The sequence below is a fragment of the Lasioglossum baleicum genome, unplaced genomic scaffold, assembly GCF_051020765.1.
Source record: "Lasioglossum baleicum unplaced genomic scaffold, iyLasBale1 scaffold0890, whole genome shotgun sequence".
Classification (NCBI taxonomy): domain Eukaryota; kingdom Metazoa; phylum Arthropoda; class Insecta; order Hymenoptera; family Halictidae; genus Lasioglossum; species Lasioglossum baleicum.
This window is the reverse complement of record NW_027469949.1, coordinates 21683-35569: the sequence shown is the minus strand read 5'-3', so window position 1 is coordinate 35569 and position 13887 is coordinate 21683. Positions and strand designations below refer to the sequence as shown.

At 44.4% G+C, this 13887-nt stretch overlaps 1 protein-coding gene across 1 annotated transcript; it reads right to left on the bottom strand.

Moving 5' to 3' along the window:
• Positions 1-7529: 7529 nt before the first annotated feature.
• Positions 7530-7974, bottom strand: LOC143220394 (uncharacterized). Its single transcript, XM_076446048.1, has 2 exons — positions 7772-7974; positions 7530-7716 (listed from the first exon to the last, which is right to left on the bottom strand). Exons 1-2 carry the CDS (start codon positions 7972-7974, stop codon positions 7530-7532), a joined length of 390 nt encoding a protein of 129 aa, XP_076302163.1.
• Between the last annotated feature and the right edge of the window lie 5913 nt (positions 7975-13887).

Genomic DNA, 13887 nt, shown 5'->3' with positions numbered 1-13887 from the left:
AATCGACAGTCATGCCGTTCGGGAACCCTACCACCTTCTTTGAGAATCGAACGCCTTAGTCGATCGCCGCACCTATCCTGTGGTTCCGAGAGTTAAGCCAGATATGTCGGCAGTAAATGCGCTGTAGTGAATTGGCACTAGACACCTTAATTCACGGCATCAATATCAAATTACAGCGTCCAACCGTTTTTTGAACGTGACCAATTGGAATAACGTCACACTCCTCATAGCATATCTCGCCTTCCGAGAACATAACCCGCAGTATTGTGTGTCTTCCTTAATATTCGCAGATACAAAGTAGTGCACATGTTAGCAGACGGAAACTGCATGTTCATGTATTAATATAAAAATCGATAGTCAAACCGTTAGAGAAAGGTACCACTTTCTTTGGGAGTCGAAACGCTAAGACAGTAACTTCATCTATCCTGTGAATCGGAGAGTCACGCGCGGCATTCCTGGATTAAATCCCCTGAACAGTACTGCGACTAGGCACATTAATTCACGGCTTTAATATTAACATACAGCGATAAACCGTTTGTGAATGTCTCCAATTGCAATAAAGTTATAACCTTTACGGAAGATCTTATCATCCGCGAAAATCAACAGCTGTATCGAGAGTATAAGACGGCGTTCAGATGATCGAAATAATAGGTACTTTAGTGACCAGCACCTTAATTTCGTACATGACTTAAAAGGTCGAGTGTCAAGCCATTCGAGAACGTTACCACCTTCTGTGAGAGACGAACGGTTAAGTCAATAGCTTCACCAATCCTGTGATTCATAGAGTAAATCCAGTTATTATGCAATTAACGCACTGTCCTGTGCTGGCAAGAGGCACCATAATTCACGGTTTGAATTTAAAGTATAGCATCAATAACTTTGAGATGGACAACAATTGGTATAATGTAAAACGCCTTAGTGATGAACGCAACCACCGAAAGCCTAATCCGTTGTATCGGGAGTATCGCGTCGTGTTCAGAGGAACAAATTAGTATAGACTTAAGTGGCGGACACCTTATTTTCATGCATGAATAGAAAATTCGAGAGTCAAACCGTTCGAGAGCGCTGCCACTATCTCTGAGATTCAAACAGCTAAGTCAATAGTTTTTCCATATCCTGCGATTCCGAGAGGCAGACCAGGCTCTTACGGGGGCAAGTGCGCTGAACAGTTTTGGCAGCAGACACCTTAATTCACGATATTAATATTAAAGTAGGGCGTCAAACCGATTGAGAGCGTTACTATTTGGTATAAAGTCAAACTGTCTAGCGAAGGCCTAACCTTCCGCGCATCTCACCCGCTGTATCGATAGTATAACTTCGAGATCAGGGGAAAAAATTAGTTTTTATTTCTATGACGGGCACGTTAATTTCATGCATGAATTAGAAGGTCAAGTGTCAAACCCTCCTGGACCGTTAGAAGCTTCTATCATATTCGAACGGCTACGTCAATAGGTTTACATATCCTTCGTTTCCGAGTGTCATAGCGGGTCTTCCTGAATTATATCCGCTGAACAGCAGTGGCAATAGGCACCTAAATTCACGGTTTGAATATTAATGTGGAACGTCAAACCGTTGTAGAGCATTGGAATAGACCCAAACTATTTACCGAAGGACTTACCTTCCGAGATGCTAACCAACCCTCTGTATCGACAGTATAACTTCGCGGATAGAGAAGATCATTAGTTTACATTTTAGTGGCGGGCACATTTATTTCATGCATGGATAAGAAGATCGAGAGTCAAAGCGTTCGAGAACGTTACCTCACTCTTTGCGGGACGAACAGCTATGTCAGTAGCTTCACCCAGCCCGCGATTCCGAGAGGCAACCTCGGAAAACGGAGAGAAAGTCCGCTGAAGAATATTGGCAGTGGACACATTAATTCACGGGTTGAATAGTAAGGAAGGGCATCGAGCCGTTTTGGAGCATTGCCACTCACTACTGCAGGTTAGGTTCTAGGAAGGTAAGGTATTCGGTAAGAAGAATGACTTTATACGAATTGGTAACGGTCTGCAACTGTTTGACACTATAGTTTATTAATCAAACCGTGAATTATGGTGTCTATTGCTAATTATGTTCAGCGGGTTTACACCCGGAATACCTGGAATATCTCCCGGAATCACAGGATATATGAAGCTATTGACTCAGCCCTTCGGCTCCCAAGGAGTGTTGTGACGTTCTCGAACCGTTTGGCCCTCAGCCGCCAGATTCATAGATGAAACTAAGGTGCCCGTCACTAAAATCTGGACTAATTTTCTCTCTGAACACGAAGATATAGTATCGAAACAGCGGGATATTTTCGCGGGCAGTAAGACTTTCGGTCAAAAGTTTGACTACATTGCAGAGGGTAACGATCTACAACGGTTTGACTCTGGACTTTAATATTTATACCGTAAGATTGGGCGCTTGAAGCCAATACTGTATAACGGATTTATTCCCCAAATACCTTGTTGGACTCTCGGAATCACAGAATAGGGGAATCTATTGACTTAGACTTTCGTCTCTCACCGATGGTGGCAATGGTTTCGAGTACCTTTGCCCTGAATCATCTAATTCATAGATGAAGTTACGGTGCCCGTCACTGAAATGCATACATATTTCATGCTCTGAACAAGGAGATATACTCTCGATATAATGCGTCAGGCTTTCGGAAGTTAAGGCATTCGTTAAAGAATTTGACTCTATAACTGTACGAACCGTTCTGCCACCGTTTGATTCTCCACTTTGTTATACATACCTCGAATTGAGGTGTCTATTGCCGAAAGTGTTCAGGAATTTACTCCCAGAATATATGGTTTGGCTCTTGCAATCACAAGATAGATGAAGCTATTGACTTAGCCGTTCGACTACCAAAGATGGCATCGTTTCCTAACGGTTTTTTGTCTGCATTTTGTATGTTGCACATGAACTCGTGGCGCCCGTCTGCTAGCATGTCTGCTAATTTGTTTCCGTGAACATTGTGTATGACACACGCTGCAGCGCGATAGGTTCTCGGAAGGTAAGGTATTCGGAAAAAAAAGAATGACTTTATACGAATTAGTAACGTTCTGCAGCGGTTTGACGCTTTACGTTATTAACCAAACCGTGACTTAAGGTGTTTATTGCCAATAAATTGCAGCGTACTTACTTCCGCAATACGTAGCTTGTCTCGTGGAGTCATGGAATATGTGAAGCTGTTGACTTAACCGTTTGTCTTACAAGAGGTGGTAACCTTCGCGAACGGTTTGAGACTCGATCCGCTAATGGCTCCCAACACAGAAATGTAGAATATTTTCTGTCTCTGAACCCGAAGTTATACTCTCGATACAGCGAGATAATTTTTCGCGGGGTATCGTCCCCGGTGAAGCGTTTGACTTTATAGGAAATGGTAATCATCTCACACAGTCTGACGCTCCGCTTCAATACTCCAACCGCGAATTGAGGTGTCTATTGCCAACAGAGTTCAGCGGATTTTCTCCAGTAATACGTGGTTTGACTCTCGGAATCACAGGAAAGGTGAACATATTGACATAACTGTGCGGCTCTCAAGGAATGTGATATCGTTTTCGAGCGGTTTGCACTCGAACCTCTAATTCATACATAAAGTTAAGGTGCCCGTCATTGAAACGAATACTAATTTCTTTCTCCGAGCACGAACTTATTCGCTCGATGAAACCGGAGAAGTTCGCGGAAGGTAAGGCCTTCGGTAAAACATTTGACTTTACATCAATTGGTAACTTTCTCAAGTGGTCTTATACCATATTTCATTATTCAATCCGTGAATTAAGGTGTCCATTACCAATACTGTTGAGCATATTAAATCCTAGAATACCTGGTTTAGCTCTAGGAATCACAGGATTGGTGAAGCTTTGATTTTGCTGTTATATTCACAAAGAAGGTGGTAGCGTTCGCGAAAGGATGAACTGCCGATTTTTCTATACATACATGAATATAGGGCTTCCGTGTGCTAAAATGTCAACTAATTTGTATCCGTGAACGATAAGCAACACACTCAGTGCAGCGTGATAATTTCCCGGAAGGTAAGGTAATTGGCAAAAAGGCTGACATTATAGCAACTGCTAATGTCCTCCAACAGATAAAGCCTGTACTTTAATTTTCATACCGCGAGATAAGGTGTTTATTACCAATGCTGTTCATCGGATTGACTCCCGGAGTACCTGGTTTGTCTGTCGAGATATCAGGATAGGTGAAGCTATTGACTTACCTGTGCGTCACTCAAAGATGCTTGTAACGTTCTGGGAGAGTTTGCCACTCTATATTCTAATTCACACATGAAATTAAGGTGCCGGTCTCTATAAAGTATACAAATTTGTTTCTCTGGACACGAAGTTATACTCTCGACACAGCGTGTTTGGTTCTCGTTGTGTGAGGCCTTCGGTAAAATGTTTGACTGTATACCAATAAGTAACATACTACAACGGTTCGACTCCGTACATTAATATGTATATCGTGAGCCAGGGTGCCTATCGCCAATTCTGCACAGCGGATTTTCTTACAGAATACCTGATTTGGCTCTCGGTATCACAGAAAAGGTGTAGCTATTGATTTTGCAGATCGACTATCAAATAAGGTGCTATCGTTCTCGCACCAGATTGACCTTCGATCTGCTAATTGATACATGAAATTAATGTACTTGTCACTGAAATGTATACTACTTTATTTCTCTCTTCTCAAAATTAAACTCTCAATACAGTGGGTAATGTTCTGGGAGGGTAAGTCCTTCAGAAAGAAGTTTGACTCCATACCAGTAGGTAACGCTCTACAATGGTTTGGCTCTGTACTTTAATGACAATAGCCTCAAGTATGGTGAGTGATGCCAATAATGTACGTCGGATTTACTGCCGGTATACCTGGTTTGACTCTCGGAATAACAGGATAGGTGAAGCTGTTAACTAAACCGGTCGAGTCTCAATCAAGGTGGTAACGTTCTCGAACGGATTGTCTCTCGATCTTCTAATTCATATATGTAAATGTGGTGTGCTTCTGCTACAATGTCCACTAATTTGTTTACGGAAGCACTCAGCAACACACTCGCTACTGCGGGCTAGTTCTTTGAAGTTAAGGTATACGGTAAAAAGTATGACTTTATATCATTTCGTAATGTTCTCCGTTGCCAATACTGTAACAGCGGTTTATTGCCCGGAATACCTGGTTTCATTCTCGGAACAGCGGGAAATGTCAAGCTATTGACTTAGCCGATAGTCGCTTACAGAAGGTGGAAATGTTCTCGAATGTTTTGACACTCGATCTTATAATTCATGCGTGAAATTAAGGTGCCACCACTAAGTTGCATACTAATGTGTTTTTCTAAACACGAAGATACATTCTCGATATAGCTGGTTATGTTCTCGGAAGGTACGGCCTTCGGTAAAAAGAGTGACTCTATATCATTTGGTAATGATCTCCTAAATATTGCCTTCCTACTTTAATGTTCAAACCGTGAATTCAGGTATCAATTGCGTATGTAATTCAGCGGATTTTCTCCTGTAATGACTGGTTTGATTCTCGGTATCATGTGATAGCTGATGCTATTGACATTGCCGTTCAACTCTCATGGAAGGTGGTAACGTTCTCGAACGGTTTGACCATTATTCTTTTAATTCATAAATGAAATTAACGTGCCGGTCACTAAAATGTTTACTAATTTGTTCTTCTGAACACGTAGGTATTCTATCGATGAAGGCACTGTGGTTCGCGGAATGTAAGGCCTTCGGTGAAGCGTTGGACTTTATCCAAATTGGCAACGATCACAAACGATTTGACGCTCTACTGTAATATTCAAACAGCGAATTAACGTGTCTATTGTCAGCACTATGCAGCACATTTACTCCCGTTATATCTCGATTCACAATCGGATTCGCAGGATAGGTGAAGCTATTGATTTAGTCGTTCGAAACTCAAAGAAGGTGGTATCGTTCTCGAACGGATTGACACTTGATCTTCCTAACCATACATGAAATGAAGGTGCCCGTACATAAAGTGTATACGAATTTTCATCTCTGAACACGATTTTAAACTCTCGATGAAGCGGGTTCGATTCTCAGATGGTAAGGCCCTTGGTAAAAAGATAGATTCTATACCCATAGGTAGCGCTCTACAATGGTTCGCCTCAGTACTTTATAATTGATACGGTGATACGAGGTATCTATTGTACATACTCTACCGGGGATTTACATCCGAATTACTTCATTTTACTCGTTTCACTCTTGGAATCACAGGATAGGTGAAGCTATTGACTCAGCTGCCCTACGCTCGAAGAAGGTGGTTACTTTCTCGAACGGTTTTACACTCGACCTTTTAATTCATACATGAAATTGAGAATGCCCGACACTAAGATGTATTCTAATTTGCTTCTCTGACCACGAAGTTATACTCTCGATACTGCGTGTTTAGTTCACGGAAGATAAGGTATTCGGTAACAGGAATGACTTTATACCGGATGGTAATGTTCTCCGACGGCTTGACTCATTTTTTTTTCTTTTTTTTTTTTTTTTTTGACGCAGGGGGAATCTGCCAAAGATGTCCCGGCCCCCTGAGGTGGAGGCCGGGGGTCTGTGGGATACATACCCACTATACCCCCTGCGGTGTTCCGTCCTCTTCGCACATGGCAAGGCCCGTGATGACAGGCAACGCTTTCGCGAACCTAAAGCACCGGTGCTTCCCCGCGACTTCAGCTCACGCTGGGCTCCTCGTCTGGCTTCCAAGTCCATTCCGCATCTTCCTTCGGAAGTGCAGCGAGTCTACTCTCGCGGCACCGTCATCTCCTTTGACCGCCATTCCTCGACGCACGTTCCATCGTCCGACCGCCTGTGGGCCCCACCGATCGGCGGGAAGGCGTGGGGTGGTAACACGCCTCGCCGCCGGAGGTTCTTCACTGGACGATTATCCGGAATTCCCTCCTCGCGCCGGATTAACACCGGCTTGCGGAGCGACGAGCCTGCCTAGTGATCGACGTAACTGCCGTCCCGTTCCGAGACGACCGCATGTCTGGATCCGCTCATCACGACCCAGCTCTGCCACCCCCCTCTGCTGCATGACCTGCTCGCAGAATGAGGCCACCGCTTGCCCATCCTACGAACCGTAGATCTCCCATCTCACCGGCGCCCAAGCCGGACACTCCTCCATGGTGTGCTGCGCTGAGTACTCCTCCGTTCCGCAATGCAAGCATCCTGGCATCACCACCTTCCAGATCGTGTGCAGGTACTCCCCGAAGCATCCGTACCCGGAGAGTACATGAGTGAGGCGGAATGTCCGCTTGCTGCGGCTCCGCATCTAGTCGTCCAGTACTGGGACGATGGGTCCGACGGTACGGTCGCGTGCGCTGTCCGGCCTGCGCAGCCGGCCCAGCCTTATATTCATGACGGATCGCCGGATCTATACTCCTTTTCTTCGATTTCGTCGAGTTCCTCCGATCCTGGACCGCGGATCCCTACGCGGTACCGGCGCAGGAGCCCGGAGGTCCGCGCTGCCGCTGCCGTCAGCAGGTCCATCGGTGGGAGGCCTGCCAGAACGATCCTGTTGACCACCCGTCGCTAAACGCTAGCAACATTGGCGCGGTTCTTCTTTCTGGCCATCAGCTCTTCCGCAGACACCGGTGCCCCGTACAGGGCCATCGAGCGGATGACACCGGCGTAGATTCGGCGAACCCTCTCGTCCGGCCCTCCTATGTTGGCAGTTGTCGACACAGGGCTACGCCCGTCCTCTACAGGCGGGGGTGAGCTCCTCGAAATGGTCCTAGATGATCCATCGGCCGTCAAGGACGAGGACGAGGTACTTCATTTTTCCGCCGTTCTGGGCGGCATTTACTCCCACGCTTATTTTTCCTCTTGCGGGTGGTATTACCCGCTTCTTCCTCCCGCTGTGGCACCAGTTGGCCTGGGTTTTCTCCAATGAAATGCGGAATCCCAGGCGTTCTATGGCCCCAACTACTGCGACCACCCCTTCTTCGGTTCGCAGGGCAGACTCCTCGTAGTTCATCCCGCTCGTCGCGACCAGGATGTCGTCCGCGTAACACGTGACACCTCACTCCGGCCGGGAGTGCGGCGTGCATCACCTCGTCGAACGCATAGTCCCACAGGATCGGGCCCAGCACCGACCCCTGCGGGACACCGCAGTATACCCCCACGGCTGGCACTTCCGTCCCTCCCTGGATATTCTAAACACCTGCCAACAGGTAGTCAAGAATCATCGCTGCCAGGTAGTCCGGCACTCGGTGCCGAACCAGTGCAGACATATCTGTCCAGGGCAACCCGTTGAATGCATTGGCGATGTCGAGCCCGATCGCCAGCATCACCCCACCCCGTGGAACGACACGTTTCGAGAGGAACTTGACGCGCAGGAGTGTTTCGACGGTCGATCGTCCCTGCCTAAAACCGGACTGGAGAACGTCCAGATGCGGACCGACCGATGAGAGGCGGGTAGCCATTCTACGAGGCAACACCCTCTTCATCAATATTCTGTCCTCCTCCAGCAAGTAGATCAGCCTGTACGCCGACGGAGATTCCTGGGACTTGACTGGCTTCTGCAGCAATACCACCTTGGCCCTATTCCATCACTTCGGGAATCATCCACACTTGAGGCACTCGTCGAAGAGAGCCTTCTACCAAAGGCCATAACTTCCGAGAATCTAACCCGCTGCCCCAGCGTGTGTTGCTTAGTGTTCACGGATACAAATTAGTTGACATATTAGCAGACGGAAGCCCGATATTTTCGTATGGAACGAAAAACGTTCTGTGAAAGACGAACGGCTAGGTAAATAGCTTCACCTATACGGTGATTTGAAATGTCACGCCCGGTAAACCGGTAGTAAGTCCACTGAACTATTTTGGCAACAGACACATTAATTCGCGGTCTTAATATTAAAGAAGAGCGTCAAACCGTTTGATAGCATTACCAGCTTTGTATAATGTCGAAAGCTTTACTGCAGACCTTACACTCCGATAGCCTGTACCGGAGTATCAAGGGTATAACATCGCGTTCACAGGAACAAATTAGTCTACATTCCAGTGACGGGCATATTAATTTCATGAATGAAATGGAATATCGAGGGCCAAACCGTTTTGAAACGTGGTGACCACCGTCTTTGGGATTCGTACAGCTATATCAGCAATCTCACCTATCCTGAGGTTCCGAGTTCCAAAACAGGTATTCAGGGAAAAAATCCGCTGGACAGTTTTGGCACTAGACATCGTCATTCACGGTATGTATATTAAAGTACTGAGTCAAACCGCTGTAGAATGTTATCAATTGAAACAAAGTTATCCTTTTTACCCAATACCGTAACTTTCAAGAAACTATCCCACTCTAGCGGGTGTCTGGCTTAGTGTTCACAGAAACAGATTCGTTGACATTTCAAGAGACGGACCCGTCAGTTTCACGCTTGGATAGCAAGATTGAGAGTCATGCTTTTCGAGAACGTTAGCAACTTTTTTCAAAGTCGTACTCATAAGACAAAAGCTCCACCAACCCAGTTAATCCGAGAGTGAGACCAGGAATTCCGGGAGTCTATCCCCAGTATAGCATTGGCAATAGATGCCCTAACTTTCGGTATAATTAGTAATATACAGATTCGAACCATCGTAGCAGGTTACCTACTGGTATACGGTCAAACATTTTACAGGATTCCATACCCTTGGAGAACATATCCCGCTGCAGAAAGGGTCCTGCTTAGTGTTCAATGACTCAAATTAGCAGACACCTTAGCAGATGGGAATATGGGTTGCATGTATCAATAAGAAGATGGAGGGTCAAATCGAGCGAGAATGTTACAACCTCTTTTGACAGTCGCATGGCTAAATCAATAGCCTCTCCCATCATGTGATTCCATGAGTCAATCCAGGTAATCTGGGAGTAAATACGTTGAAGAGTATTAGCAACGAACACCTTAATTCACGGTACGGATATTAAAGTAGAGCGCGATACCGTTGTAGAACGATACATATTTGTATAAAGTCAAACGTTTTACCGAAGGCCTTACCCTCCGAAAGCCTAACCGGCTGTATCGAGAGTATGACGTCTTGTTCAGGGAATGATATTAGTATTCATTTTAGTGACGGGCACCTTGACTTCATGTATGAATTAGAAGATTGATGGGCAAACTGTTCCAGAACGTTACCACCATCTTTGGGAAACATACAGCTAAGAAACTAGGTTCACTTACCCGATGATTCCGAAAGTCAAATCAGGTATTGAAGGAGTAAATACGCTGAACATTACATTCAATAGACACCTTAATTCACTTTCCGAAAATTAAGGTAGATATTCAATCTGTCGGTAAACATTACAAATTGAAATAAAGTCATTCCTTATACCGAATACTTCACCTTCCGAGATCCCAGTTCGTTGTAGCGATTGTCTGGCTCAGTATTTACGTGGTCAAATTGGTACACACTTTTGCAGACGGACATGTTATTTTCGTGTATACATAAGAAGAGCGCGAGTCAATGCGTTTCAGAAAGATATCACCTTCTTTGAAAGTCACACAGCTACGGGAATAGCTTCAACAATCCTATGATTCATAGATAGAAGACAGGTGTTCCGCTACTAAACCCGCAGTGCAGTATTGGAACCAAACATGCTGTTTCACGTTACAAATATTAAACTACAAATTGAAACCTTTGTAGAAACTTACACATTTTAATAGAGTCAAACATGTTACCGAAGGCCTTATCTTCTGAGAGACGAACTCGCTGTATCGGAGGTATTTCTTCGTGATCAGCGATGCAAATTAGTATACATTTTAGTTATGGTTACACTAAATTCCTGTATAAATTAGAAGATTGAGTGTCCAAAGTTTCGAGATCTTTACCACCTTCTTTGAGTGTCGAACGGCGAAGTCAATTGCCTTACCTATCCTGTGATTCCGAGAGTCATATCAGGTAATACGGTAGTAAATCCGCTGAACTGTACTGGCAGTAAACACCATAATTCGCGGTATGAATGAAAAAAGTGGAGCGTCAAACCGTTTGAGAACGTTACGAATTCCGAGAATGTCAAGCGTTTTACCGAAGCCCTTACCCTGCGCAAAATAAAGCCCCTATATCGAGAGAATAATTTCCTGTTCGTAGGAAGAAGTAAATCATCATTTCAGTGACGGGCACCTTCACTTCATGTATAAATTAGAAGATTGCGGGTCAAATCGTTCGAGAACATTACTACCCTCTTTGAGATTCGAACGATTGAGGCAATATCTTCTCCTATCCTGTGATTCCGAGTGTCAAATCAGTCATTACGGGAGAAAATCCGCTGAACAATATAGGTAATTGGGATGACAAATCACGGCTTGAATATTAAAGTTGAATGACAATCAGTAGGAGATCGTTACTAATTCGTATAGAGTCACACTTTTACCAAAGGAATTACCTTCCGAGAACATAAGCCGCTACATCGAGAATACAACTTCGTGTTCAGGGATGAAAATTCATATACACTTTATTTACAGGCACCATCATTTCAAGTATGGTTTAGAAGATCGAGGGTCAATACGTTCGAGAACGTTACCACCTTCTTTGAGATTCGAACGGCAAAGTCAATAGCTTCGCCTATAACGTGATTCCGCGATTCAAACCTGGCATTCCGTGAGAAAGACCGCTGAACGGTATTGACAATAGTATTGGCAATGTGCGCAGTCAAAGCTTAGGGGAAGGATACCTATTGGCAGGGAGTCAAACTTTACACCGGGGACCTTACTTTCCGTGAACCTCACCTACTGTATCAATAGTCTAAGTTCTTGCTCAGGGAAACAACCTATTATACATTATAGTGACGAGCACCTTAATTTCATGCATGAATTACGCGATCGATTGACAAGACGATCGGGAACGTCACCACCTTCTGGGAGAGACGAACAGATAAATCACTCGCATTACCTACTGCGTGCTTCCGAGGGACAGACCTAGTATTCCAGGAGTAAATGCGCTCTACTCTATTAGCAATGGCCACCATAATTAATTGAACATTAAAATAGAACGTCAGACCGTTTGAGAACGTTACCAATTGGTTGAAGTCAATGTTTTACCGAAGACATCACATTCTGAGATCAAAACCCGCCGTACCGGTAATATAGATTTCTGTACAGCGATACAAATTAGTAGACATTTTTGCAAACGAACCACATATTTTCATGTGTTAGTAGAAAAATCTACAGTCAAACATTTCTAGAACGACCCCACAGTCCTTGAGAGACGAACCGAGTATCAACTGATTCACATATCCTGGGATTCCGAGAGTAAAACCAGGTAATCCGGGAGTTAATCCGCTGACACGCTTTGCAATTGACATCTTATGTCACGGTATGAATATAAAAGTGGAGAGTCAAACTGTAGGAGATCATTACAGTCAAACTGTAGGAGATCATTACCAGTTCACATAATGTCATTCCCCTAACCGAATACCATACCTTCCGTGACCTAACCTAGCTTCAGCAAGTGTCTCGCTTGATGTTCACATAAACAAATTTAGTATACATTTCAGCAGACTGGGTGTCATATATTACTGTATATATAGTAAAATTCAAAGTTAAAACCGTTAACAATCGACTCCCACCTTACTTGGAAAGTCGCACGGCTATACCAATAGATTCATCTCCCCCGTGTTTCCAAGAGTCAAACCATGTATTCCGAGAGTAAATCCACTGAACAGTACTGGCAATAGACAGCATATTTCGCGGAATAAATACTGAAGTACAGAGTCTATCCGTTTGGAGAATGTTACCAATTGGTATAGCGTCATACTCTTCATCGCATACCTTACCTGCCTAGCACACAAGGCGCAGTACTATGGGTATAATATCGTGTATAGAGAAACAAATGGGCATACATTTTATTGGCGGTCACCTTAATTTCACGAATGAAATGGAATATCGAGTGTTAAACCGTTCGGGAACGTGACCACCCTCTTTGCGATTCGTAACGCTATGTCAGTACCCTCCCCTTTCTTGTGATTCCGAGAGTCAAACCATGTATTCCGGGATTAAATACTGTGCTCAGAATTCGCAATAGAGAGCTTAATTCATTGCATGAATACTCAGGTAGAGAGACAAACCGTGGGACAACATTTACCGAATGCTATAAAGTCATTCTTTTGACCGAAATATTTTACTATCCGAGAACCCAATCCGCTGTGCCGGGAGTATAACTTCGTGTTCAGAGAAGCAAAGTAGTAGACAGTTTAGTGATGCGCACCTTAATTTCATGGTGTGAATAAGAAGATTGACGGTCATGCCGTTCGAGAGAACGTTACTACCGTCTTTGAGATTCGAACGGGTAAATCAAAAGCATCATATATCTTTTGGTTCCGAAAGTCAAACGAGATATTCCGGGAGTAAATGCGCTCTGCAGTTTTGCCAATAGACGCCATAATTCATGGTATGAATATTATAGCATGCCGTCAAATCGTTAGAGAACGATATCTATTTGTATGGAGTCAAACCATTTACCGGTGGTTTTACATTACGCGAACATGGGCCTGCAGTATCGAGAGTATGACTTCGTGGTTAGAGAAATACATTAGCGTACATTTTAGTCATATGCACAATAACGTCAAGTATGACTTAGAAGATCAAGGGTTAACGGTTCGCGAACGTTACCCACCACATGTGAAAGTCGAACGCATAAGTCAATCGCTTCAAATATCCTGTGATTCGCAGAGTCAACCCAAGTACTCCGCGAGTAAGTGCGCGAACAATTTTGCAATGTGCACATTATTTCACGGTTTGAATATTAATGTGGACGGTCTAATCGTTTGAGGACGATATAAATTGTCGTAAAAGTCAAACGTTTTAAGGAAGGCCTTACCTGCCGGGAGCATAACCCAACTGTATCGAGTGTGTAACTTCGTGTGTAGAGAATCACATTAGTATACACTATAGTCACGGGCTTCTTAATTTCCTGT

Excerpts from the sequence above, each read along its gene's own strand:
- LOC143220394 (XM_076446048.1), bottom strand. The coding sequence starts at position 7,974 with ATGAACTACGAGGAGTCTGCCCTGCGAACCGAAGAAGGGGTGGTCGCA. Across the intron at positions 7,717-7,771 it reads CAGAACGGCGGAAAAATGAA|CTCACCCCCGCCTGTAGAGG; the intron begins GTACCTCGTCCT and ends CATTTCGAGGAG.